At 49.8% G+C, this 25,519-nt stretch overlaps 1 protein-coding gene across 1 annotated transcript; it reads right to left on the reverse strand.

The window, feature by feature from the left end:
* Positions 1–3,242: 3,242 nt before the first annotated feature.
* On the reverse strand, positions 3,243–12,453 carry LOC102450564 (duodenase-1-like). The gene is made up of 5 exons (XM_006126699.5): positions 12,261–12,453; positions 10,103–10,247; positions 7,811–7,946; positions 7,113–7,367; positions 3,243–4,979 (listed from the first exon to the last, which is right to left on the reverse strand). The coding sequence occupies exons 1-5, from the start codon at positions 12,307–12,309 to the stop codon at positions 4,833–4,835; spliced, it is 732 nt and encodes a 243-aa protein (XP_006126761.2). The 5' UTR covers positions 12,310–12,453; the 3' UTR covers positions 3,243–4,832.
* Positions 12,454–25,519: the final 13,066 nt, after the last annotated feature.

A 25,519-nucleotide genomic window follows, 5' to 3' on the forward strand; every position in this document is an offset into this window, starting at 1 on the left:
AGGCACTCGCCAGCTGCCCGGAGACCCAGCAAGGCTTTCAGAAATGTACGTCTGGGGCTCAGTGTCCCTGGGGGCTGGGCATGTCTGGGGCTCTGTACCCCGGGGGGCTGGGCACATCTGGGGTCCTCTACCCCTGGGGGCTGGACACGTCTGAGTCCCTTTACCCCTGGGGGCCAGAGCTGGGCACATCTGGGACCCTGTACCCCTGGGGACTGGGCACATCTGGAGCTCTGTATCCCTGGGAGTTGGGCACATCTGGGGCTCTGTACCCCGGGGGGCTGGGCACATCTGGGGTCCTCTACCCCTGGGGGCTGGACACGTCTGAGTCCCTTTACCCCTGGGGGCCAGAGCTGGGCACATCTGGGACCCTGTACCCCTGGGGACTGGGCACATCTGGAGCTCTGTATCCCTGGGAGTTGGGCACATCTGGGGCTCTGTACTTGTGGGAGCTGGGCATGTCTGGGGCTCTGTACCCCGGGGGGCTGGGCACGTCTGGGGCTCTGTACCCCAGGGGGCTGGGCACATCTGGGGTCCTCTAAACCTGGGGGCCAGGGCTGGGCATATCTGGGGCCTGGTACCCCTGGGAGCTGGGCACATCTGGGACCCTGTACCTCTGGGGGCCAGGTCTGGGCACATCTGGGATCTTGTACCCCTGGGAGCTGGGCACATCTGGGGCCCTGTATCCGTGAGAGCTGGGCACATCTGGTACCTTGTGTCCCTGGGGGGTGGCCCTGTACTCCTTGGCACCATGCACATTTGGGAAACTGATGTGATGGGGGGGTGCACATTGGGGCCACTCCCCCCCGCCCAGCAGTCCTGGGGAGCAGGACTACGAGCGGGAATGTCATGGCACAAGCGGGGAGGGAGCATCGGCCCTTGGCCCCCCCCGGACACTGCACATCAGCCAGGGGTGGAGGGTAGGACAGAAGAGTCTCCCTCTGGGGTCTCTCAGCCCCTGGGTCCACCCTGGCAGGGCCCCAGGCCCAGCCGTGCTGCGCTCACCCCTGGAGCAGTGCCCTGCCGCGCCAGGCGACATAGCTCCACCACCAGGAGCAGAGGTGCCTGGCTGGACCCCTGGCTTGCGGGGGCACCGAAATGGTGAATCAGATCCTCAGCCGGCCAATATGGGAGAGGAACTGGTGTCCCCTAGAGGAACCCATCCCAGGGCTTCCCCACCCACCTCGGGAAATCGTTTTTCCTCATCTCCAACCTAGACCTCCCCCACTGCAATGTGAGACCACTCATATCTCTGTGGGCACTCTTCCCCTCCCCAGATGCTCAGGGAGGGTGGAAAAGGGGAGCCACCAATGGCAGCCCCTCTACCATCCAGTGGGGTAGTGGGCATGGCCATGCTGCGCTCACCCACCTCCAAGGCAGCAAGGGGACGGATAGCTTGGTGTTTTGAGCACTGGCCTACTAAACTGAGGTTTGCGAGTTCAATCCCTCAGGGAACCGTTTAGGGATGTGGGGCAAATCTCTCAGGGGTGGTACTTGGTCCTGTCATGAAGGCAGGGGGCTGGACTTGATATCTTTCAAGGTCCCTTCCAGCCCTACAAAATTGGGCAGAACATTCCATGCCCGTATCGGCTTTATCAGCCATTTGTGGACACACCATGGACAGTCCATAACCCGTTAGATGTCAAGGTCCTCTTTGAATACAATGGACGAACAACAACCTCCATATTAAAAAAAAATCTCCAAGAAGTCTCATTTCTCCATCAAGCTCTGAGCATGAGAATCCATCATCGGTGTATAGGGTGTTGGTCAGGGAGGGAGGAGATGTTGAACCCCAACCTGGGTATTTAAAGCTATCTTTCACACTTTACAAGGGAAGTGGTTTTAGTTGCCTGGGCAATTTGCAAACATTTAAAAAGAAATACACTCCATTTTATAGACCCAGCCTCATCCTTTGGAAAGCTATAACGTGCCAACAATAAGCTGTTGTAAAACCCTTCTTCAGGTGTGCATGGTGAATAATACTTCTATTCCTCAGGTCCGTATTTCTTCATAATTTACATAATTGTGTAATCTGTTTTTATGGGGGGGAGGGTGATCTTTTGAGGTAAGTCAGACTAAAATCTTCGTGGCCCATAGACTCATTATTTAGTCCTGGGAATTGAGTAAGCATAGCATCTTCTCACATTATTTCATTTTAAGCCTGAGTTTTTTCGAAAAACGGGAAGAGCTTAAAAAAAACACACACACACGCTGCTTCAAATTGTCCTCCCTGCATGCCGTTGTGTTTTTTAAACAAAAATGTAAACTCCCTTTGCCTGGTAGTGTGGATGCTCCGCTTATAAATTCAACCTTGAAGGGGGTTATTTTGAAATCAAGTCTTAATGTAGATGAGGGATAACTGACCCTTAATTGGCCCTCACTTGAGCTTGAAGGTTCTACATCCTTCACCATAATGTCTGTTTCAACGTGTTCAGTGGGGCAAAGTGTGTGTGTGTGTGTGTGGGGGGGGGGGATTCAGGGCATCTGGGGGCAGCTCTGGGAATCTCTCCCCTGTCCCAGGCTCATACACATCTGGCCTATACCCACACCGGGGTCAGCCACACGGCCGGCCAGCCCTGCTCCCATTACTGGAGGGAGGGGTGTATGGAGTCACCCAAATTGGTTCTGTCAGTATCTGCCCCACAGCTGCTGGATTGGGGGGTGGGTGTAATTCCAGCCCAGTGGAGGTTTCACCCGCGCACACTCCATCAGAGCCAGCCCCAGAAGTTCTGGGTCAAAAGGGATCTCAGTGCTAGAGATATTTGGGTCAGATCTGTGCCGATGGCAGCAAAGCCAAGACGGAGTGAAATTAACAAGCAGTGGGGTGGAAGGAGCCGAGGGGGGCAAAGCGTCTGGAAGTGAGGTAGCAGCGTGGCCTAGTGGCCACAGCAGAGGCCTGGCCTTCAAGCTGATGGTTTCGGTGCCTGGATCCGCTGGTGGGTGATCTTGGACAAGTCGTTGTGCCTCAGTTTCCCCATGTGGACCCAATGGTGCTTAAAATGCTTTGAGGCCAGCTTGGGTTCAACAGCCTTGCCGTTATTCAGGCTCTTGGTCATTGCAACGGGAGTTAGGTGTCAAAACACCTCTCAGGATCAGAGCCTGGTTTGCCTCATTTCGCTCTAATTTTGTTTGTGACACAACAGTACTTCCCTCCATCCTTCCCACGGCCCCCTGGTCCTGCACAACCCTGGCTCATTCACACCATCAGCATCCAGGCTGCAGACCAGTGACAGAGAAGGCAGTGAAACCGTTCAAAGAAAACGTTTTTATTCATAAAAACAAAGGACTTTTATTCGCCCTTTCAAGTGTCATTGGTTTTCCAAACCAGCATCTGTTTTGGACATGTTCCAAATAGCTGGCAACACCCACTTCTTTCTCTTGTCCCCATGTCTCCCAGCACACTTTCTGGGTTCCCATCCTTTGTGGAGTTTCCAATCTCCCGTCAGAATCACAATAATAAATAATTAAATAGACATAGGCGTAGGAGAGGAAAACACTAAAAAAAAAAAAAACTTGAAAAAAGTAGAAGTTGGGTCCAGCTCAAAATGTGTGAAAAAGTTTTGAAATTTCACAGGTTTTTTTCACGTGGCCATTTGAGTACCCAGTGTTGATGTGCTGTTAAGTCTGACTCTCCGTGCTTTGCGATGGCAGGTTGGCCTTCTAAGCCACAAGGCTGCTGTGCTACTCTCTGGCTGGGTGAAAGAAAGTTTTTAAGCCAGGTAGGGAGTTTAATGGTGGAAAACCTTTGGAGAAAGGATCAGGTATAAAGAGGAGACACATGGGTCCACGGGCTACAGAATTCAACTGAGAAAACTCTACCCCACTGCAGAATCCTCTCAGCGGATGTCATATCCTATACACGTGAAAATCTGAAAAAAACAACAAGTAGTCGTAAAGACTAACAAAAAAATGTAGATGAGATCATGAGTTTTCGTGGGCAACGCCCACTTCTTCAGATGACTGGAGTATTAAAAGTCCAGACCCAAGAAGAAATAAGGGAAGGAGGGGAGAAAAGAAAGAGAAAGAGATAGTGGATTAGATTGTTCAAGTTACAACAAGCTGGTAAGTTGTTTTTTAAGTTTCTCCAGTTACAGACTAACGCGGCTCCCCCTCTGAAGCTTCACTACATCTGAAGAAGTGGGCTATGTTCACGACATCCCATCGACATGTTTTGTTCATCTTTAAAGTGCTGCTAGACTATTTGTTGGTTTAAGTTTTTCCAGTTGCAGGCTAACTCGGCTCCCCGTCCAAAGCTTTTATACAAACACGGGAATTCTATCAACTCAGGAGAGAAAAAAATTCACTGATTATTGGTCTGGGGCCGTGGGGCATTTGCATCGGCCAGTCACAGCACAGACGGAGAGACCTGAGGAAAGAAGGAAGGGAAATGCAGGGCAACAGCCAGGCAAACACAATGCAGAAGTATATGATTGTGGCTGTCAGAGGCAGCTTTTGGGGCACAGAGTCAGGCTCAGGACAGCAAACGGGACCTCTCTGTGGCTGTTTGAATCCCTCTGTGTTCAGGGAATTCTTCCGATATTCCTCGTCAATAAACCAGATTGCACCAAAGGAAATACTAAAATTATTGTCAATTTCTGCTCCCAGCCGGGCCATCGGTAGGACCCAAATATTGACCAGCCGTTTGGGGTGACAATACAACAGAACAAATTTCCTAATATCAAAAGGCCTTTCCAGCCCCAAAAGTGTTTCATGACGGACCCATTCATGACATCTCTAATGCTATTATAAATATTCTAATGTAAACTCCCTCAGGGTTCCCCACAGGTATGGAGACCCATCTGGGGAATTGGGCCCTTCAACGGGAAGTGTCTCCTTCAACTCAACTTCTCCAAAGTTGCATTGATCCAAGGGATGAATTTGGAGATCCTTGTGTAGATGCTGGGGGGGCGCCCGTCCGGATCTCCGTTGGAGACGATGCCCTGCACCACGCCGTCACACACCAGGGGCCCGCCGGAATCGCCCTGCCAAGAAGAATAACATCGGTGATCAGCAAGGGAGGTTGAGGTTGGACGTGAGGAAAAACTTCCTACCTGCCCGGGTGGCGAAACACTGGAATAAGTTGCCTAGGGAGGTTGTGGAGTGTCTATCCCTGGAGATATTTAAGGGCAGGTTGGATCGACACCTGTCAGGGATGGTCTAGATGGTGCTTGGTCCTGCCACGAGGGTAGGGGACTGGATTTGGTGTTCTCTCGAGGTCCCTTCCAGTTCTAGTGTTCTCTAGTTCCATGATGTTGTGTCACTTCCACCCAATTCAGAATTTTCCATAGTTTGGAATCAGCTGAACAAAATATCAAACTGCTTTTTCCTATCGGCGCTGTGGCTTATGGGTGTTGTAGTTCAGGTCTTCATTCCTTCCAAACAGCTTGGCTCCTTTGAGGACTTTCTCTCCCATCCTGCCACCCAGATTTGCCTCTGACTGAGCTGTTTGGGGCCTCATGGGAATGGCATGACTCAAAGCATTATGGGAGATTTCTCTGGCTAATTAAGAGAAATGAGAGGTCTCAGCGATGGCTCCCAGAAGGCATTGCGACAATAAGAAAGTGCTGCTGCATGTTGACATGGCTTGAAACGAAGCATTTTGGATAAACTCAACAACCGAATTCCTAGATTCATAGAAATGCCAGGCTGGAAGGAACCTTCAGAATTCCTCTCTCCCTCTACTTGGAGAACAGATGAAATTGAGCATAGACCATCCTTGATGGGTATTTGCCCAACCTGGTCTTAAAAAACCTCCATAGATGGAGATTCCACCGCCTCCCTAGAAAACCTTTCCCAGAACTTAACTGTCCTTAAAAAGTTTTTCATAATATCCAAACTACAGCTCCTGGGTTGTAGATCAAGACCATTATCTTTAGTTCTAACGTCAGTGGACATGGAGAATATTTGCTCCCTGACCTCTTTAGAAGAGCTGTTAAAATATCTGAAAATACATAATATTCCCCTCCGTCTGTCTCCTTTTCATTAGTTTAGGAATGACACAACTTCCGCGCCCCCCTCCTCTCCAGGTCGAAGTTTCTAAACCGCTGATTTTTATTTTTCTCCTTGTTTCTTATAGTTTTTTCATATGGAAGCAAAGATCTCCTTCATCTCTTAGCCTGGTCCCTTTCAATATTCAATGAAAATATTGGAAGACACATTTTAACATTTCTGAGTCAAACCTGTTTTTTCTTGGGAATTTCCAGTCTGACCAAAATGTCGCCAGCAACTTTTCTCCAAAAACAAACACTGAAATGTCTCCATTTCTCATTGGACAGGAACACTGAGTTTTCTCAGCTCCAGTTGCATCCTGGCCCTACAGTAAAAGCCCCTCCACACTTACGGGACCAGGCTTTCACCCCAGGTCTTGTCTATTGGGTAGCCCCAAGGCTGAACCCCCCAGTAGACCTTTCCAGTGGTGGGGAAGAGTAGAAAAGTTTGCAAACTGTTGTTCTGAAAGTGGCGGAGGAGGCGGGTCTCCTTTTTCCTCAACACCTTCCCAGAAATAGTTTGTCTCAAAACCTGCTGACATGAAAGCCCTTTATCGACCTCTCCGGTAAACCTCATCCTACAAGGCATAACGGGGAGGTCGATAAAGGGCTTTCAGGTCGGCGCGGGAGCATCCAGACTAGTGCGCTGAGCCAACCAACAGCCAATCAGCTGTTTGTCGGCTCAGCGCGGCAGCCATTTAAATTTAAATGAAGCTGCGATTATTTAAATTGCGGCTTCATTACCCTTTGCCGATCAGCCTAAACTACATGGCTCCATCGATGGAGCCATGTAGTTTAGACACACCCTGATGGTCCTCGTCCGATGTAGTGACACCCTCAGGTCTCCCTCCTCCTCTGTGGCTCCTGGCGCATGGGCCCTGGCTCAGAACAGCAATGGTTTATGGGTCTCTACGGGCCTGAGCTCAGGATGAAATTTCATCCTATTTCTACCAGAGTGCTAACTCTGGAGAAGCCTCCCTGGAGATACTCACTAAGCTAGGCTGCTGGGCTGGGCTGTATCTCCCAGGATGCTCCAGGGGCTCCCTTTTTGGGCATTTGGAGCATGGGAGGGACATATTGGTCTCCCTGTCCTGAACCTCTAGTGGTGCTGGGTGGAGGGATATATACCTGGAAAGCTGCCTTCTTGACGTAGGGGCTGCCAGCGCACAGCATGCGCGAGGGGTCGTAATGCCAGTACCGGTCCTGGCACATGTCGTCCGACATCACCTCCTGCTCCGCCTCCTGCAGCCTGTCGGTTCTGGTGTTCGCGCCCATCCGACCCCACCCGGCGACGCTGCACTCGGCACCTGGGGTGACAGGGACATCGGCCTCTGGCAGAGGGATGGTCCCGACCCATTCGTTCAGCTCTGCAGCGTGTGTCATCTGCCGTGGGTGAGAGAGAGAGAATGGACCTGGAGCAGGGCAGGGGTCAGATCTGGCAAGGGGTAGCAACAGCCAGCTAGATCATAGGCCTGTATGACCAGGGAATGAGTGAGAGGTCACTGGGGGTGGGGGATGGGATGGGGCGGTACCTGCAGCAGTGTGAGGTCACTGGGGGTGGGGGATGGGATGGGGCGGTACCTGCAGCAGTGTGAGGTCACTGGGGTGGGGGATGGGATGGGGGTGGTACCTGCACCAGTGTGAGGTCACTAGGGGTGGGGGATGGGATAGGGCGGTACCTGCAGCAGTGTGAGGTCACTGGGGGTGGGGGATGGGATGGGGTTGGTACCTGCAGCAGTGTGAGGTCACTGGGGGTGGAGGATGGGATGGGGCGGTACCTGCAGCAGTGTGAGGTCACTGGGGGTGGGGTATGGAATGGGGGGTACCTTCATTAGCATAATGTCATTGTCATAGTTCTCGTTGTTGAAGTCGGGGTGCTGGACCCAGCGACGGACCCGGATCCGTTGCCAGCTCTGTCCTGGTTTCATGAAGTCTTGGACTCCCAGGTAGACAAAGATGTTGCTGGAAAATCCAAGGGGAGAATATGGGGGTGATACAGCCGATTGGACAGAGGGGTGGAGCTATCGTAGTTCCTTAGAAATGGACTGAAAATTTCCCTGTGAAAATTTCTACCTCCCTTTAGGCAACTGAATAACGCAAAGACCATCTGATTCACCTTTGTGCGTAGACTTCTCCTCTTCTCTGGTTGGCCAAAAAGACCTGAAAATACTGACTGATAAAATGCTTTCCTATGTGGGGTGACCTGTTGTCCATTTCTGTTATTGATGGTTCAAAAGAGATGCTGATAAATTGGAGAGGTGTCAGGGACAAGCGATGAGAACCATCAAAAGACTGAAAAACCCGCCTACTGCCGAGAAACTCTACAGCAGATGGCTTCACAACCAGTGCGACTACTACGGAATCCGTTGGTTTTTCTGCCTCAATGCTGTTTTCCTGTACAAATTTTTCACCGGGATAGAAACCAACCATGGGAACAATTTCCCAGTGATCCTGCTTGATTCTTCATCTCTGGCAATTTTGAACCCAGATTGGATTGTTCAAGATCTGCTGTAGATAAAAATGAGATTATTTGGGAGATAATCTCAGGTCTGCGTTGTGCAAGGTGATCAAAATAATATTGGAATCTGTAGATCATTGACGTGCATATGGCAGAAGGAAGAAAACGTCCATGGACAAGTCGGAAGCCATAACTGGTGTGTTATCTGTAAGAATTTGGTTCAAACCAGGGAATCTCAGATGACTAGGCTGGGCGGAGACAGAAATTAGGGTGTTTCAATGAGTGAAACATACAAATAAGTCAACCAGAGTTTTTTAGTGCACTGCTGCCATCTCTTGACGATGGATAGCAACAACAGGAAGCCCTGATCTGCCAATTCAAAGGATCTTTGGAGACGCCTCCTCATACAGTTCACTGGGTTCATCAGAGAAGATGTTGAAGACCAGAAATCAACCCTGACACTTGGCCCAGCTGCCCTGGACAGACTGTTCCCTCCCCCACGGTTAGCAGGTCACGAGAAGAGAGATAAGGCCAGAAAATGTATCGCCTCGTCTCTTTCACCCCTGCATCTGGGTGTTCCCCTTCACACCCCGAGTAACATGCTAAAGCCACAAAAGTACTGACAGCCGATGATCATGACTGAAGGTGGTAAGAAATACTCGAGTACAACTATTGATCCTCAACCCCGATCTATGTGAATTCCCAACCGTGTTGTTCTCGTCAGGCCCCAAAGACAACGACGAGACTTCTTGATGGGCAAGAATTCTTGTGGACACATTGGAGAGAGTCCAGCGGAGGGCAATAAAAATGATTCGGGGGCTGGAGCACATGACCTACGAGGAGAGGCTGAGGGATTTGGGATTGTTTAGTCTGCAGAACCGAAGAGGGAGGGGGGATTTGAGAGCAGCCTGCAACTCCCTAAAAGGGGGTTCCAAAGAGGGTGGAGAGAGGCTGTTCTCAGTGGGGCAGGTGGCAGAACAAGGAGCGATGGGCTCACATTGCAGTGGGGGACGTGTAGGTTGGATATTAGGCAAAACGATTTTCCTAGGCGGGTGGGGAAGCGCTGGGATGGGTTCCCTAGGAAGGGGGTGGAAACTCCATCCCTAGTTCTGGCTTGACCAAGCCCTGGCTGGGATGATTGAGTTGGGTTGGTCCTGCTTTGGGCAGGGAGCTGGACTCAATGACTCCTGAGACCTCTGCCAGCCCTGGGAATCTATGATTCTAGACAGAACCACGTCACATCCAGGTTTGGGAGGCGGCGGCTGCGGGAATAGATGCGAGGAGACGCTAGGTTGCCGTTGGGGGAAGTCACTCGGCGCCGGGGTTGTCCGTATTGGATGGAGGAGCAGTGTCGGCTGGAATGTTCATCCCGGCAGGGGAGTCTAGCTAGGTGGGGTTGGGATTTGGAGTCTAACAGGCACCTAGAGAAACGTGCAATTGTCATGTCCCAGAAACGTGTCGTATGTGGGGCAGCTCTGATCCCGCCTCCAAGTCAGGGCTTGGCTGGCCCCTGGGGGGTGGGAAATGGATCCCTCCCAAGGCACCTACTTTGGGCCAGCCCCAAGGCTGGGGGCACGGTTGGCTCGGGGCAGGGGTGAGGGGATGGGAATTGGTGCAGGTCCTTTCGGGGGGCACCAGGAGGGGCTAAGGGGTGTCTTACCCCAGGTTGCAGTTGCAATGAGCCGCCGTCAGCACCACGTCCTCCCGGATCAGGATTCCCCCGCAGCTCCCCACGGAGCCGATTTCCACATGGGCCATGTAGGGTCTAGAGGTGAGCGAGGCCTCCTTACCCCCGATGACCCGAGCTGAGGAGAGACAGAGAGGGGGGAAAACGGGAGGGTAGAATCAATATCCCAGGGGAACTCAGACCCGCCTCCCTCAGCCCTGTCCCCATCTCGCCTGCGTTAACTCCTCGCCCCACCCCTCCCCAACCTCCCCTCTGATCAACCCCACCCCCCGTCAGCGCTTTCCATCCCATGCATGTGCCCTTTGTACATCTACCTAGTCCCACACATACCTCTGCATCCATCCATCCATCCATCCCATACCCCATTCACACCCACCCATCTCTCTGCTGTGGGGCCGCCCCCCAGGCACTCAGAGAACTAGCCACCAATTCCCTATCACCTCCGCTTGTCCTATTGCCCCATCACCTGAGCCTCATGGCTAATCCTACCCCATGCTCCTGGGGTGGGCGGGTGGCCCACCACTCCAGATCTCCCCTAGTTCACCTCCCGAGCCAGGCAAAAAAATATAAGCCATTGGCAAATTGGCCATTAACAATAGAATAATTTTGGTGTCTCAAAACTACCTGCAAATTCCAATGAAACTCATGGAACTATTTAGATCGCAAATAAATACATACATACAATAAAATAGGATTTTTTTTTGAAGTAGAGAAATTTCTTTCCTGCCATTGGGAAATGAAATGTCGCCCCTTTCTGGTTTGCAATGTGCCATTTAGCAACGGAGTGAAATTTTTACAATATTGATGCAGTGAAATTAATCCTATTAAATGAACTGAAATCAAAGAAAAAAATCCTAAAATATTTTTACAGTAAAATTAATCATAGAATCATAGAATACTAGGACTGGAAGAGACCTCAAGACGTCATCGAGTCCAGTCCTCTGACCCCATGGCAGGACCAAATACTGTCTAGACCATCCCTGACAGACATTTCTCTAACTTACTCTTCAATATCTCCAGAGATGGGGATTCCACAACCTCCCTGGGCAATTTATTCCAATGTTTGACCTCCTGACAGCTAGGAACTTTTTTCTAATGTCCAACCTGAACCTCCTAATGCTATCAAAGGAACTGAAATAAAAATTAAACACAACCCCTAAAACATTTTTCAGTGAAATTAATCCTTATCAACTAAACTGAAATGAAAGCAAACAACTCTCATTAAATATTTTACAGTGAAATTAATTCTATTAAATGAACTGAAAATCAAAGTAAAAAAACACCCCCTAAAATATGTTACAGAGCAATTACTCCTATCGTCTGAACTGAAATCAAAGCAAGAAACATTGCCTAAAAATTCTTTTACTTGGAAAGTGGGACCTGAAAAAAAAGAAGAAAAAATTGGTTTTCTATCAAGTTTTGCATTAAACTCGCATGTTCGGTTCAAAATGCAACACATTAAAAAAATAAGGGTTAAAGCAGCACAAATTTGGAACCAAAATTGCACCAAAAATTGTTTCTGATTGATGGAAATGCCCCAAATCAAATGAGACCCCCAAATTAGGGTATGTCTACACTAGCTCTGTAGTTCGAGCTAGGTAGGCAAACGAGGGCAACCGGAGTTGCAAATGAAGCCCAGGATTTAAATATCCCAGGCTTCATTTGCATCTTCCCGGGCGCCGCCATATTTAAATCCCCCTTAGTCTGAACTCCGTGCCTGTGGAATGAGGTGTACCGGTAGTTCAAATTAGAGATCCTAATTCTAACTACCTACTCTGTGCCGCGTGTAGCTGCGGATATGGAGTTTGCACTAAGGGGGATTTAAAAATGGCAGCACCTAGGAAAATGCAAATGAAGCCCGGGATATTTAAATCGTGGGCTTCATTTGTAACTCCGGTTGCCCTCGTTTGCCTACCTAGCTCGAACTACCCAGTGTAGACATACCCTTAGATTTCAAATCGGGGAGTTTCTTTGGGAAGAGAAAACAAAACAAAGATTTGGGGAGGAATTCATTTTTTTTAAGGGTTTTACTGTTTGGTCCCTTAACTAAAATCTCTGCCCCACGTCCAGGGTGTGCCTGCCCCACCCCCACAGGGGCCAGGGAATCAGATTGCCCGTCGGCTCTACTCACCGGAATGCAACGGGATAAAGGCCGTGGAGAGCAGCAGTAACAGCAGCATTCTAGGTGCAAATCCAGGGGCCGGGACTGGTGTTCTGTCCCCGTCCAGGGGTTTATATAGAGCGGGTGGTGAGGAGGGGCCGCTGGGGAGAGGTGACCCAGGAAGGGCAGGGTCAGGTCCCCAGCCGGCGAGGAATTCCCCAGCTCCGATGTGTCAAGAGTGGAGATTCCCCAAAAGGACAGAATATTTGAAATAACCAGGACACGGTTCACTGAGGACACATGCACATCACTATCCTGAGGCAGGAAGATCCAGTCACACACATACAAAGGAGACGACTTCCTGGGATGGAGGACAGCACATAAGGAGCTGGTGGATAGCAAACTACCGATGAGCTAACGGTGGAATTCTCTTGCAAAACCAAAGCACTTTATTCTTAGCAGGAAAGTTGTCAGCCAGACACGGGGAGAAATTCTTCTGCCTCACACAGCGCTGATAAGGCCTCCGGAATCTTGTGCACAGCTGAGGGCCTGGCAGGTCAAGCAAATTGTGGAGAAATCGGAGCAAGTCCAGAGCAGAGCAACAAAAAAGATTAAGGGATTAGAACATGTGGCCTGTGAGGAAAGAGAGAAAAATCCTGGATTTGTTTAGTTTGGAAAGGAGAAGGCTGAGGGGACAGGATAGCGGTTTTCAAGTATCTAAAAGGGTGGTACAAGGAGGAGGGAGAAAAATTGGTCTCCTTGGCCCCTGAGGACAGGACAAGAAGCAACGGGCTTAAACCACAGCTTGGTCCTGCTGTGAGGGTAGGAGACTGGATTTGGTGACTTCTCAAGATTTCTTCTCTTCTAGTATTTTACAATTCTATGATTTAATCGAAGTGAAATAAAATCCACACCTGTTTATAAATACGCCAGTTATGAAGAAATCACAGTATTACCCTTTAAAATTGTTTAGTATGACTTTTATATAAAAAAAAGCAGTTAAGGAGGTCTTGTACAATTAAGGAGAGAAATTATGTAGTAAGAGGTCCCCTTCCCTTTCTGTCACTTGAAGACAACCGGGCGAGGGAAGTAGATAAAATTAATTTCTAACCGTTTTTAAGATAATCTTGTTTCTTAATTCTTTGAGTAATAGTGAGTTTGACAATACACCTTCCAACCGTAGACTGCGTCCTTCCCCCCCAAAAAACCTTGACTCGCTTCTTCAGCTTTTTCCAAAGGCAAACTATAAATACAACGTTTATTACCAATGGCCCCTCTTTTAAGATGCAGCCAATCTCAAATTGAAAAACACATACTTGCTAATCTTTGTAAACTGTGAAAGAACTTTTCCCATCCCTGACAAGAAATGTTCAAAACCACCTATATTAGCAGGTTTTTATTCTGCATGACACTAAGAGGGTGTCATACAAAAAATAGCTATTTTTTAAAACATTGAAAGGAAAACTTTATAATCTATATTAGGAGCCATCTCTTCCAAGATGAACACAGCTATAACACAGCCAGTCTATTTTTTGGGAGGATTTAGCAGAAGTTTAGTGATATAAACGTGTTTAAGATACACCCACCTAAAACAACTGTTCGTTAAGGGAAGTTTACATATGTATTCCAATTAAAAACTTAGCTTTTAGCGGCAGTGGTACATTTTACTGAATGCACAGAACAACATCTCAGTCGAATAGGAAAGCTCTCACTTGAGGGGAATTTGTGTAGGTGTTCCAATAAAAAAATTATTTGTAAGTCTACAGGGCTGCCAAGCTTTACAGAAGACACAAAGATTTGAATTCAGGGCCGTCACAATTTTGTAAGATCAGCCCCTGTTTACAGACAGGTCGATTGTGAAGAAATAACGGTATTTCCCAGCATATTTTCCCGTTTAGCACGGATTTCATATACAATAAACATTCAATGAGTTATTTTACTATAAAAGGGAGAAATTACCTAGCAAGACAATGACAGACCTAGAAGAGAACTGTGCGAAGGAAGAAAATAAAATCGAACCGTTTTGAAGATAAGCACATTTCTTAATTTTTTTGGCTAACCGTGGTCACAAACAGCTTGTAACAACGGACATTCTACGTGCTCAAAAGAAAACTTCTGTAAAGACATTTTTTTTTCAACCAAAAGCCCCTCTTCTAAGATAAAGCTATAGCCCAACAAACCCAATCTTTAAAACACAATCCTTCTGTAAGGCCACATACCATTAACATAACATTAGCTGTTACCTTTTCACAGCATGAAAGGCCTTTTCCTCATCATGGACAATAAAAGTTGGAAAGAACCCGCAGGAGCAGTTTTTATATCAGATGGCATTAAGAAAGCAGCTGATACAAAAAATGGGTATTTCAAAAAAAAAAAAAAACATTAAAGAGGAAACTTTATTATTTACACCTCTTCTAAAATAACCCCCCACCCTGATTAGCTGAAGAGACACAGGCCCTGAGGGAGCCATAAAGACCAGTTTTGCATGGGCTGTGACAACAAAGATTCTATTTTTAGGAATATTGGTAGAAGTTCAGCGACATAAATATGTTTAGGATACGCTAGCCAAGGGCTGAGCCAACATGACCCGTGGGCTGGATTCGGTCAGGCAGGGTCAGCCCCTGGAGGGACCCCACACGGCCATATTTACCAGCACCTCCGCAGGTACGGGGTCTCTCAGCTCCCATTGGTTGCAGATCGGCATTCCCAGCCAATGGGAGCTGCAATTGCCCGTACCTGTGGAGGTGCAGGGAAATATATTGGCAGTGCCCCACCGGGGGATTCCAAAAGCCTGGGGCTAGCTCACAGGACCAAAATCAGACAGACGAGGGCACAAAATGGGTCTCACCGACTAGGGAACAGAAAAGGTAACGAGAAGAGGGGTTTGAAATGCGTTAGAAGGAAGAGAAAGATTCAGGAAAGTGTCGGCCCACTGCTGAGCTGGGAAGGAGAACAAAGCACCCATCACATGACCATAAGAACATAAGAATGGCCGTACTGGATCAGACCAAAGGTCCATATAGCCCAGTAGCCCGTCTGCCGACAGTGGCCAGCACCAGGTGCCCCAGAGAGGGTGGACCAAAGACAATGATCAAGCAATTTGTCTCCTGCCATCCCTCTCCAGCCTCTGACGAACAGAGGCCAAGGACACCATTTTATCCCCTGGCTAATAGCCTTTTATGGACCTAACCTCCATGAATTTATCCAGCTTCTCTTCAAACTCTATCATAGTCCTAGCCTTCACTGCCTCCTCTGGCAAGGAGTTCCACAGGTTGACTACACGCTGTGTGAAGAAGAACTTCCTTTTATTAGTTTTAAACCTGCTACCCATTAATTTCATTTCGTGTCCTCTAGTTCTTCTATTATGGGAACTAATAAATAACTTTTCTTTATCGGCCCTCTCCACACCACTCATGATTTTATAGACCTCTATCATATCCCCCCTCAGTCTCCTCTTTTCTAAACTGAGAAGTCCCAGTCTCTTTAGCCTCTCCTCTTATTCTTTGATAAGATAACGAGCCTTGTGGATAAGGGAGAAGTGGTGGATGTCATATACCTAGACTTTAGTAAGGCATTTGATACGGTCTCGCATGATATTCTTATTGATAAACTAGGCAAATATAACTTAGATAGGGCCACGATAAGGTGGGTGCATAATTGGCTGGATAACCGTAGTCAGAGAGTTGTTGTTAACGGTTCTAAATCCTGCTGGAAAGGGATAACAAGTGGAGTTCCTCAAGGGTCTGTTTTGGGACCCGTACTGTTTAATATCTTCATCAATGATGTAGATATTGGGATAGAGAGTACGCTTATTAAGTTTGCAGATGATACCAAACTGGGTGGGGATGCGACTTCTTTGGAGGATAGGGACATAATTCAAAATGACCTTAGCAAGTTAGAGAAATGGTCAGAGGTAAACAGGATGAGGTTTAATAAAGAGAAATGCAAAGTGCTCCACTTAGGAAGGAACAATCAGTTCCATACATACAAGATGGGAAGCGACTGTCTAGGAAGGAGCATGGCGGAAAGGGATCTAGGGGTCATAGTGGACCACAAGTTGAATATGAGTCAACAGTGTGATGCTGTTGCAAAAAAAGCAAATATGATTCTAGGTTGTATCAACAGGTGTGTTGTAAGCAAAACTCGTGAAGTCATTCTGCCGCTCTACTCTGCACTAGTTAGGCCTCAGCTGGAGTACTGTGTCCAGTTCTGGGCGCCACATTTCAAGAAAGATGTGGAGAAATTGGAAAGGGTACAGAGAAGAGCGACAAGAATGATTAAAGGTCTAGAGAACATGACCTATGAAGCCAGGCTTCATGAACTGGGCTTGTTTAGTTTGGAAAAAAGAAGATTAAGGGGGGACATGATAGCGGTTTTCAAATATCTAAAAGGGTGTCACAAGGAGGAAGGAGAAAATTTGTTCCTCTTGGTTTCTGAGGACAGGACAAGGAGTAATGGGCTTAAAGTGCAGCAGGGGAGGTTTAGATTGGACATTAGGAAAAAATTCCTAACTGTCAGGGTGGTCAAATATTGGAATAAATTGCCAAGGGAGGTGGTGGAATCTCCCCCTCTGGAGATATTTAAGAACAGGTTAGATAGACATCTGTCAGGGATGGTGTAGGTGGAGCTTGGTCCTGCCTTGAGGGCGGGGGGCTGGACTCGATGACCTCTTGAGGTCCCTTCCAGTCCTATTATTCTATTCTATTCTATGATTCTATATGGGACCCGTTCCAAACCCCGAATCATTTTAGTTGCCCTGAGGTGATTGATGTGGGATTCACTTCCATGGTCACTAAAAAGTAAATACTGATCAGATACATGACACATGTATATAAGGTTCCTTGTCCTCACACAGCTGGGGCTGGAACCCCCCTGGGACCAGGCTGCCTCCTTATATGAGCCATTAAGATGCCACTCATGGAAGAGTTGGAGAAAACCCAATAGGAGACACTGGGGGTTCTCATGCTCTGTGGCTGCTGTCTCAGGGGTTCTGGGGCACCCCAAGGGAGTGGGACGGGGGAGGAGAAGGCCTTATGGATGTAGAGGCCAGGTCTTCAACTTCTGCCCCACAGCCTCGAGGGCTCCAAACATGCCATTTTACCAAGATTTGCAGGGAGGTCCCTCGACTCCCAACACTGGAGCTTTATGAAACACATGGAGCCAATTCAGAGGGCTCGGGTCTTGGTGGAGAAACCAGGCCAGGGCCTCAGGGTGATTTTAAGTGGCTTTCTGGGGCCCAAAATTGTAGGTATGGGAGAGATTTGTCAATCTGGACAGCCAAGTTCCAGGTTCCAAGCACTCAGCCTGTTGTGTGGGGCTTTTTGCTCTGTATTTAGCCGTGCCAGTCACGGGGCAGGCCCAGAGGAACACGGCTCCAGCACTTTCTGCTGAGGGCCTTTTCTGTCGCCCATCACCATGGTATCTGTGCTCTCCCACAGGCACCGCTTCGTGGGTTACATGCTCCCCACCCTCTGGGAGAATTTCTGCCCTGGGTTCCATGGCCGGGCTCCAGCAACTCCCAGGCGAGTCCCCATCCCTTGCTTGCAGCTGTGATACATGCATTGGGGAGGAAGTAGGGAGCCCAGCCAAGCCAGCAGGTGACTCAGCATCGCCCGCGTTCTCCACCAGAGGAGCTGCTGCAGCGGAGGAGATGGAGGAGCTGAAGATGAGCCAGAAGCCAAGGGTGCAGGATCCAGGCAGGCCCCAGGGAACGGGGGTGGGAGGAGGAGGAGGGTCTATCCAGAGAGGGTTGACCCTGGTCTCCTTCCTCTAGACAGAGGCTGTTTTCTAGCCACCCCCTCCATCCTCTGCCGCTCCTACCATGTGTCACCAACGTGATGCTGAGGTTTCTGTGGGCACCTGTCTCGTGCCAGTGTCCCATGTGAGCTGAGCACACGGCAGCGGCCGTTTGCTGCTGGCTCTATAAAGCCCCCGGGGTGAAGTACAAGTCCTTGCCCAGCTGGAGACGATGCTGATCCTCATCCTGCTGTCCACGGCCTCTCTCCTGCCCCCTGGTGCTGGGGCTGGTGAGTGGGGGGGGGGGAAATCAAGGGTTGTGGGGAGCTCTCTGGGCTTGTTGCAAATCCCAGCTCCTCCCCAGAGTCAGCTGCTTCTGCCAGGATGATGGCTGGTTCCTAGGACCCAGCTAGTCCAGGTTCGGAGGTGGGGGTGAGAGATCCTGGGTTGCAGAGCTGGAACAGAGATAAAGACCCTGAGAGTAGGAAAGAGCATCAGGGGGCTCTTAATTCTGGGTTCAGAGCCAGGCCTCCAGGGGTCTCTCCCTACCTGGGAAGTGGGGTCTAGTGGTTAGAGCAGGCAGGGTGCGAGGAGCCAGGACTCCCTTTGTCAGTGCGATTATTGGAAATGGAAGCTCTTCAGGGAAGGGTCTGGGTGTGTGTGTGTGTGGGGGGGGTGGTTGCACTTTTCACTTGGGCTGTGTCTAGACTGCAGGGTTTTTTTTTTTTGAAAAAACGTCACCTGCGTCTAGACGACAGCCGCGTTCTTTCGAAATTAAATCGAAAGAACGCGGCTTTTCTTTTGACGGCGGGAGTCCGCGTTTCACGAGGAAGAACGCCTTTGTTCAAAAGTGCTCTTTCGAAAAAAGGCGTTCTTGAAGGCAAACAGGGGTTTTCCGAAAGAGGGCATCCCGACTGCCTGGGCGCTCTCTTGCGAAAAAGCGGCTCACTTTTTCAAAAGAAGAGGTTGCAGTCTAGATGCTCTCTTTCAAAAGAGGCTGGTAGTCTAGACATACCCTTGGGGTCTGTGCCCCATATGCAACTATCAGGAATAGATTTTGAAAACAGCCTCTGGGATAAGGATGCCAAATGAATATTCATGAGTCATCTCCAGAAAGACTCCAGTGGGAGCCACGTGCCCACTTGTCTGGCTTTAAGTAGCCAGATTTTGGAGCACATCTGTAGCTCAGCTGGGTCATCTCCCGCCGTGGCTGCCCTGATATCGATTGGAACCTGGCCCCTCGCTCTGGACTGTTCCCAGGGGCCCGTGAACCCCACAGAACCAGCGTTGGGTCCCCCCATTGGGGCGCCTCCTGGTGGGGGATCACCGGGGTTAATGCCAAGTGAGCACGTTGGCCATCCCAACGTCCAACATCGCTCTGATGGTCAGAGATCTTCCTATTTCCACCTCCAGCTGTCCCTGCCCAGCTAATCCTTATGTGTCCCCATGGCTGTCCATTACCTGTCTGACCCCACTGATGCCTTTACACCGATTGTTGAGCTTTTTCACTCACCCAAATCGAGTCATTTTCAGAGCTGGTGTGAAGCTATTTTTTTTCGGTGGGAAATTTCAACATTTTCATTCGAACCCACCCCCCAGGGAATTTTTTTTTTCAGGTGACTTTAAGGATTGTTTAAAAGTCACTTGGACAGCAGGAGAAACTAGACAGCAACATGCACATAAGAGCTCATAATGCCTGATCATAGAATCACAGAATTCCTCTGTCGACAAAGAGCATCTAGACGACAGCCAGTTCTGTCGACAGAGCAAGCCGCTTTGTCAACGTGAGTGTGTAGACGCAAAGGACAGTGTAGATGCAATAACGCCCTCTGTCGACAGAACTCTGTTGACAAAAGTCGTTATTCCTCCTAGAATGAGGTTTACCGCCCTCGACAAGACTGCTGCGTTCTGTTGACGTTCTGTCGACAGAACTCGGCAGTCGTCTAGACGCAGGTCTAGGTTTGTTGACAAAACCCTGTAGTCCAGACAAAAGTCCATCAGGGTATCAAAGTCTGCAGGGCTAAGCAGACGGGAGACGTTATATATCCATTCCTGTCCATTCCTTCTTAGTTTCCAGAGTGACCAAAGGTCAAATTGTTTAACCAAACTCCTACAAATTGTCAGCTCAAAATGCAGAAAACTGGAGGGCGGGGGGACGTAGGATCAGCCTTCCTGGCAAAATGCTGACGTGTTGGAGGTGAGGAAACACTGCCTGGGAAGCCTGTCGTTGTCTTGAAAACCCGATGGAAGGGAAGCCGTGCTGAAGGTCAGTTTGGGAGCTGCCTTGGCTTATCACGGTGGGCTGATGAAAAACGAGAAACATCAGCAGGGGATGAGTCAATGGTGGTCATGGTGACTTTGGCCCCCAAAGCCAATAACTGTCCCATACCTGGTGTGCTTGTTGCCAACTCCCCACCCAGCAAGATCAGAGCGGTAGATTTAGCTCGGGCCCCAATGAGTGTCCAGTGTGGGGCAGAGTTGAAAAGGAGCACCGTTACGGGCATAGGGGCAGGGCATTACACAGGACGGCATGAGGTCCCCTTCAGGAAGGGGAAGTTGGTGCCATCCCAGCCCAGAGACACAGAGGGGATCTTTGTATGGGCTGGGTCTCCCCGCAGGTGAGATCATCGGGGGCTGGGAAGCCAAGCCCCACTCCAGACCCTACATGGCCTATTTACTAAGACAACTTGAAGGCAAGGCTTATATCTGTGGAGGGTTCCTCGTGAAGCCAAATGCCGTGCTGACGGCCGCTCACTGCAAAGGAGAGTAAGTGCCACCGGGCAGGAAGGTGGGGGGCAAGTGCGGTAAGTAGGGGAGGGGAGATCCTGGACCTCTGGTGCTGGTGTGGGGGGCAGGAAAGAGACAGGGGGCAGGCCAGGCTGGGGGAGCAGAGCCCAGGGGTCTGACTGGCTCAGAGGGTGTCGATGAGTCTCTAGGGGCCTCTGCGACCCACAGCCCAGCCCCAGCGCTGGGTAAATCATCTATGGGCCTCTGAAACCCACAGCCACATCCCATATCTGGCCTCTTGCCCAGGGTAGGGCAGGGAGGGGTTCCAGCCCCAGGGCAGCTGGACATGGACCCCTGCCTGGAGCCACCTGGGAGGGGGAAGTTTCCTGGAGGGGAGCTAGGATTCAGGAGTCAAAACAAGTCTGAGATGGCCAGAAAGGCGAAGGCTGCCCTGTTCTCACAATGTATTTAGACAGAAAGACAAGTGTCTGTCTCCTGCCTTTAACACCCCATGTGCTGCTCTCGGATTGAACAGCAGAATCACTGTGATCCTGGGAGCCCACAACATCCGACAATGGGAACCGAGCTGGCAAGTGATCGGAGTACGACAGCAGATCCGCCACACGCAATACGAAAGCAAGACTTCAAAAAACGACATCATGCTGCTGCAGGTACCACCCCCATCCCATCCCCCCACCCCCAGTGACCTCACACTGCTGCAGGTACCGCCCCCATCCCATCCCCTACCCCCAGTGACCTCACACTGCTGCAGGTACCACCCCATCCCATCCCCCACCCCCAGTGACCTCACACTGCTACAGGTACCGCCCCCATCCCATCCCCCACCCCCAGTGACCTCGCACTGCTGCAGGTACCGCCCCCATCCCATCCCCCACCCCCAGTGACCTCACACTGCTGCAGGTACCGCCCCCATCCCATCCCCCACCCTCAGTGACCTCACACTGCTGCAGGTACCGCCCCCATCCCATCCCCCCACCCCCATTGACCTCACACTGCTGCAGGTACCGCCCCCATCCCATCCCCCACCCCCAGTGACCTCACACTGCTGCAGGTACCACCCCCATCCCATCCCCCACCCCCAGTGACCTCACACTGCTGCAGGTACCGCCCCATCACATCTCCACAGCCCTAGCGACCTCACACATGGTGCACGGTTCCCTTTGGCATGACAGCTGAGTCGCAACGCAACACTGACCAAGGAGGTGGGATTGATCAACGTGACCACTGCGAACGGCACAGCGAGCCCCAACAGTGTGTGCAGCGTGGCTGGCTGGGGTATGACCAGCTTGACCAGAGGAACCCGCACCCTTCGGGAAGTCAACCTGACAGTGATAGCCGATGTCCATTGTCAGAAGCGGTACCGTTACTACTATCCCTCCAGCATGCTGTGCGCAGGGCTGCCCGGCTCCCCGGGGTCCTTTTACGTGGTAAGTGATGTTCTGGCCTATTCTTTTCCTGTGTCTGGTCGTGCATCCAGGTAGTGTTCCTTTGTGTGCTTCTGCTGGCTCTCTCAATATGTTCAAGGTACAGTGGGTGCTTTTGGGGTTTCTCTGCTCAGAATCCCCTTCCAGTTCCTTGATTTGGCTCTTGGACCTTTCCTCTGCCTCTTTGTTTCCTTTTATTTATTCATGCCAAGTAATCATTTCAGTTCCTGGGCTCAGTGGATCCACCCCGTAGGCTCGGGAAGGGTCTTTTAGCTCTGGGAGGGTTATATCCACCCACGTCCCAAGTTCCAATGTGTCGGGGACTTGAACCCGGACGGCCTCTGTTCGTTGTCTCACCGCAAAGAGACAGGCAACACCAGCAAGATCCAATCACAAGCTCTTTATTGAATGGTGCACACAACAATAGAGAGCGGCCCGTCTCCAAAGTGAACCAGCCCCGATTTCATTAACAGGTAGGCTTATATAGACAGTTCCGTCGCGTCATAGACTATTCGCCCAAGCAACCCACCCTCCTTTATCGGTTAGAAACTTTAGTACCCATGCACACCTGGCCAACTATACATCATGGCCTTAAGCAATTCATAATACATCAGCAATTTCTTATCAGCCCAAAAGACAGGTACTGGGCAGCAAGGAGACAGTTTGTTACGGCCAAAGGAGAACATAAACAGGGAGTCTCCTTATCAGTTCTCAAAACAAACTGTTCCTCATCACAGCAGGTACAAAAATGCAGCTTCTTACTTATCTCATTTTGCAACTTGAGCAAGCGTGTAGGGTGCATCTCTGCTTGAACCTGTCTCCAGTTCTGTCCAGGGACTACCCAGAAACCTTTGTTACATTTGCTTTAGCATAACTGCACTAGGCCTAATTCTCTAGGGCCTAACAAATGCAACCTCCACCTCCGATGTGTGATTGAAAGAGACTCCTGGAGAACTGAAGGTCTGGGCTTCCACAGAGAGCGCTACAGAGCTGTTAAATGTCACCCTCTTCCATCAGCTGCAATGAGAAAGTCACTGTGAACTGGCGACTTTTACATCAAGCCTGGATGTTTCTTTTTCAGCTGATCTGTTCTCAAGTCTCAGAGGGCGCCTTGTTCATCTGTCCACTTCAAAATAACAAGTGGCGCCCTATTTTTGTGAGGGGCTAACACAAATATTGAGAATCGTGAGCTTTCGGGGGCAAAACCCACTTCATCAGATGTGCCGGACCTAATAAGGTTTATTAACTGGGTCCTATTTGTACCATTTAATGTGAAAACATGGATGGTAAAGGCAGAAGAAATCGACTTTGTAATTCACCAATCAGTTAATATCTTTAGTCAAGCCCAGGGTAAGAGGGTAGATGAATTCCAGTTCTGAAGACTTTCTCTGTAACTGTGATGAGGAGTCCTGTGGCACCTTGTAGACTAAGGGTATATCTACACTACAAAGTTAATTCGAACTTACAGCCTTTAGTTCAAATTAACTTTAATAGGCGCTACACATACAAACCGCTAGTTCAAACTTAATTTGAACTAGCGGAGCGCTTAATTTGAAGTAGGTAAACCTCATTCTACGAGGACTAACGCCTAGTTTGAATTAACTTGAGCCCCAGCGCATGGAAAATTAATAGAAAAAGGTGGAATTGTACATCCTAGGTGTTTGTCCCATGTCCTTATGCGCCTTGCTACGTCACTGGGCCTGCACTGTCCATGTGGCCTTCCAGGAGACCTCGGAAAGGGACATTTGATGAGTGGATTTTCCTTAATTGGCCATCAAGACACGGCCGGCTAGTCTGAGGTGGAAATCCCTTGTGGGTGTCACTCAAGAGCCAAACATAATTGAGTTGCTCACAGCCAGCCAATGCTCACAACCTCAGACACAGCGACGTGTCATGGATTTAAACAGGACAATGACACTTACGAGATGATCACCTGTCCAAGGATAGTGTACAAGACATGCCTTGTGTAAGACTGATTACCATTGTGTCACCATGGGGACTGTCTACGTGCAGCTAAACTTAAAAAATAACCAATAGTCTGATAGCATTTGTAGAACACGCAGAGGGTATCATGAGCCCACTTCAGATGACACGACAGCTCATGAGCCCATGGACATGGTCTGTTAGTCTATAAAGTGCTACAAGACTAGTTGGTTTTTATGATGATCCTGTGCAGACTAACTCGGTTACCCCCTGAAGCTAAGGGTAGCTAGTCATCTTTCTTTGTACATCGCATCAGATAGGAGGTTGGGGTAGATCACGACAGGGGTATTTCTGGCCTTAGTTCCCTGAGTCCTTCCTTTTGGGCTTCTCAGTGTTAATTCAGTTTTCACATGCCTTGGGTTTAATGGCCCAGACAGCCCAGGAGACCCAGGTCTGATCGAGGCATTAACTCTTCCCTCCCGGCTTCTTCTGGGACAGGGCGATTCTGGGGGACCTCTCGTGTGCGGTGGAGTAGCCGAGGGCATCGTCTCCTTTGGTTTCAATAACAGCACTGCCCCTCCTGTTGGGCTCACTCGGATTTCCCACTTTGTGCCCTGGATCAAAGCCAACCTGCCGTAAATCTAGCTACGCAGATCCGATGGTCGGCCACCGGTTCCTGCTACACCACCTGCTCCTGGACACCTGAGGTCAGACCTTCCTCTGCAACTGGGCCCAGTACCCATCATTGGTTGGTGACAATGGCCCCATTCCCCACCCCTCTGAGCCAGCCACTCCACTGCCCCGGGGCCGGACCTGAGCTGGCTCCCCCTAGAGCGGAAACCCCATGTACCGTTCCCCTTTCTGCTTGTGTCCTGGGGGATCCCTGCACAGTGCTGAGGAAACTGTGCAACGTTCCCTGCTCACGATGCATTAAATGGTGTCTGGACTCGTGAGAGACTGCCTGGTTGTGACAGCTGGGCTGTCCAATCCCCCCACCCAGCCCTTGATTGAGGGGCTGGGTGTGGGGCTCACAAGGGGGGAAACAAACAGGTAAAGGGACATGTGGGGAGAAGGGGAAAGGCCCCAGTGCGGGCAGGCCTTGGCCCCGGTCGACATTTCAACCCACAGGCGGCCCCTTTGGATCCAGCCAGAAAAGGCAGGTGCTGAAAGCCAGAGATGCACCTATGGAACCAGCTAAACCAATTGGGGGGGAGAGGGAGAGAGAGACTGGATGGACAGAAAGAATTTAGATGGAGAGAGAGAGAGATAGATGGGGTGTGTGGGGATAGAGAGATAGATAGAGAGAGAGATAGATGGGGTGTGTGGGGATAGAGAGATAGATAGAGAGAGAGATAGATGGGGTGTGTGGGGATAGAGAGATAGATAGAGAGAGAGATAGATGGGGTGTGTGGGGATAGATAGATAGATAGATAGATAGATAGATAGATAGATAGATAG

This window comes from Pelodiscus sinensis, chromosome 30 (genome assembly GCF_052426305.1).
Source record: "Pelodiscus sinensis isolate ZL-2025 chromosome 30, ASM5242630v1, whole genome shotgun sequence".
In the NCBI taxonomy this organism is placed as follows: domain Eukaryota; kingdom Metazoa; phylum Chordata; order Testudines; family Trionychidae; genus Pelodiscus; species Pelodiscus sinensis.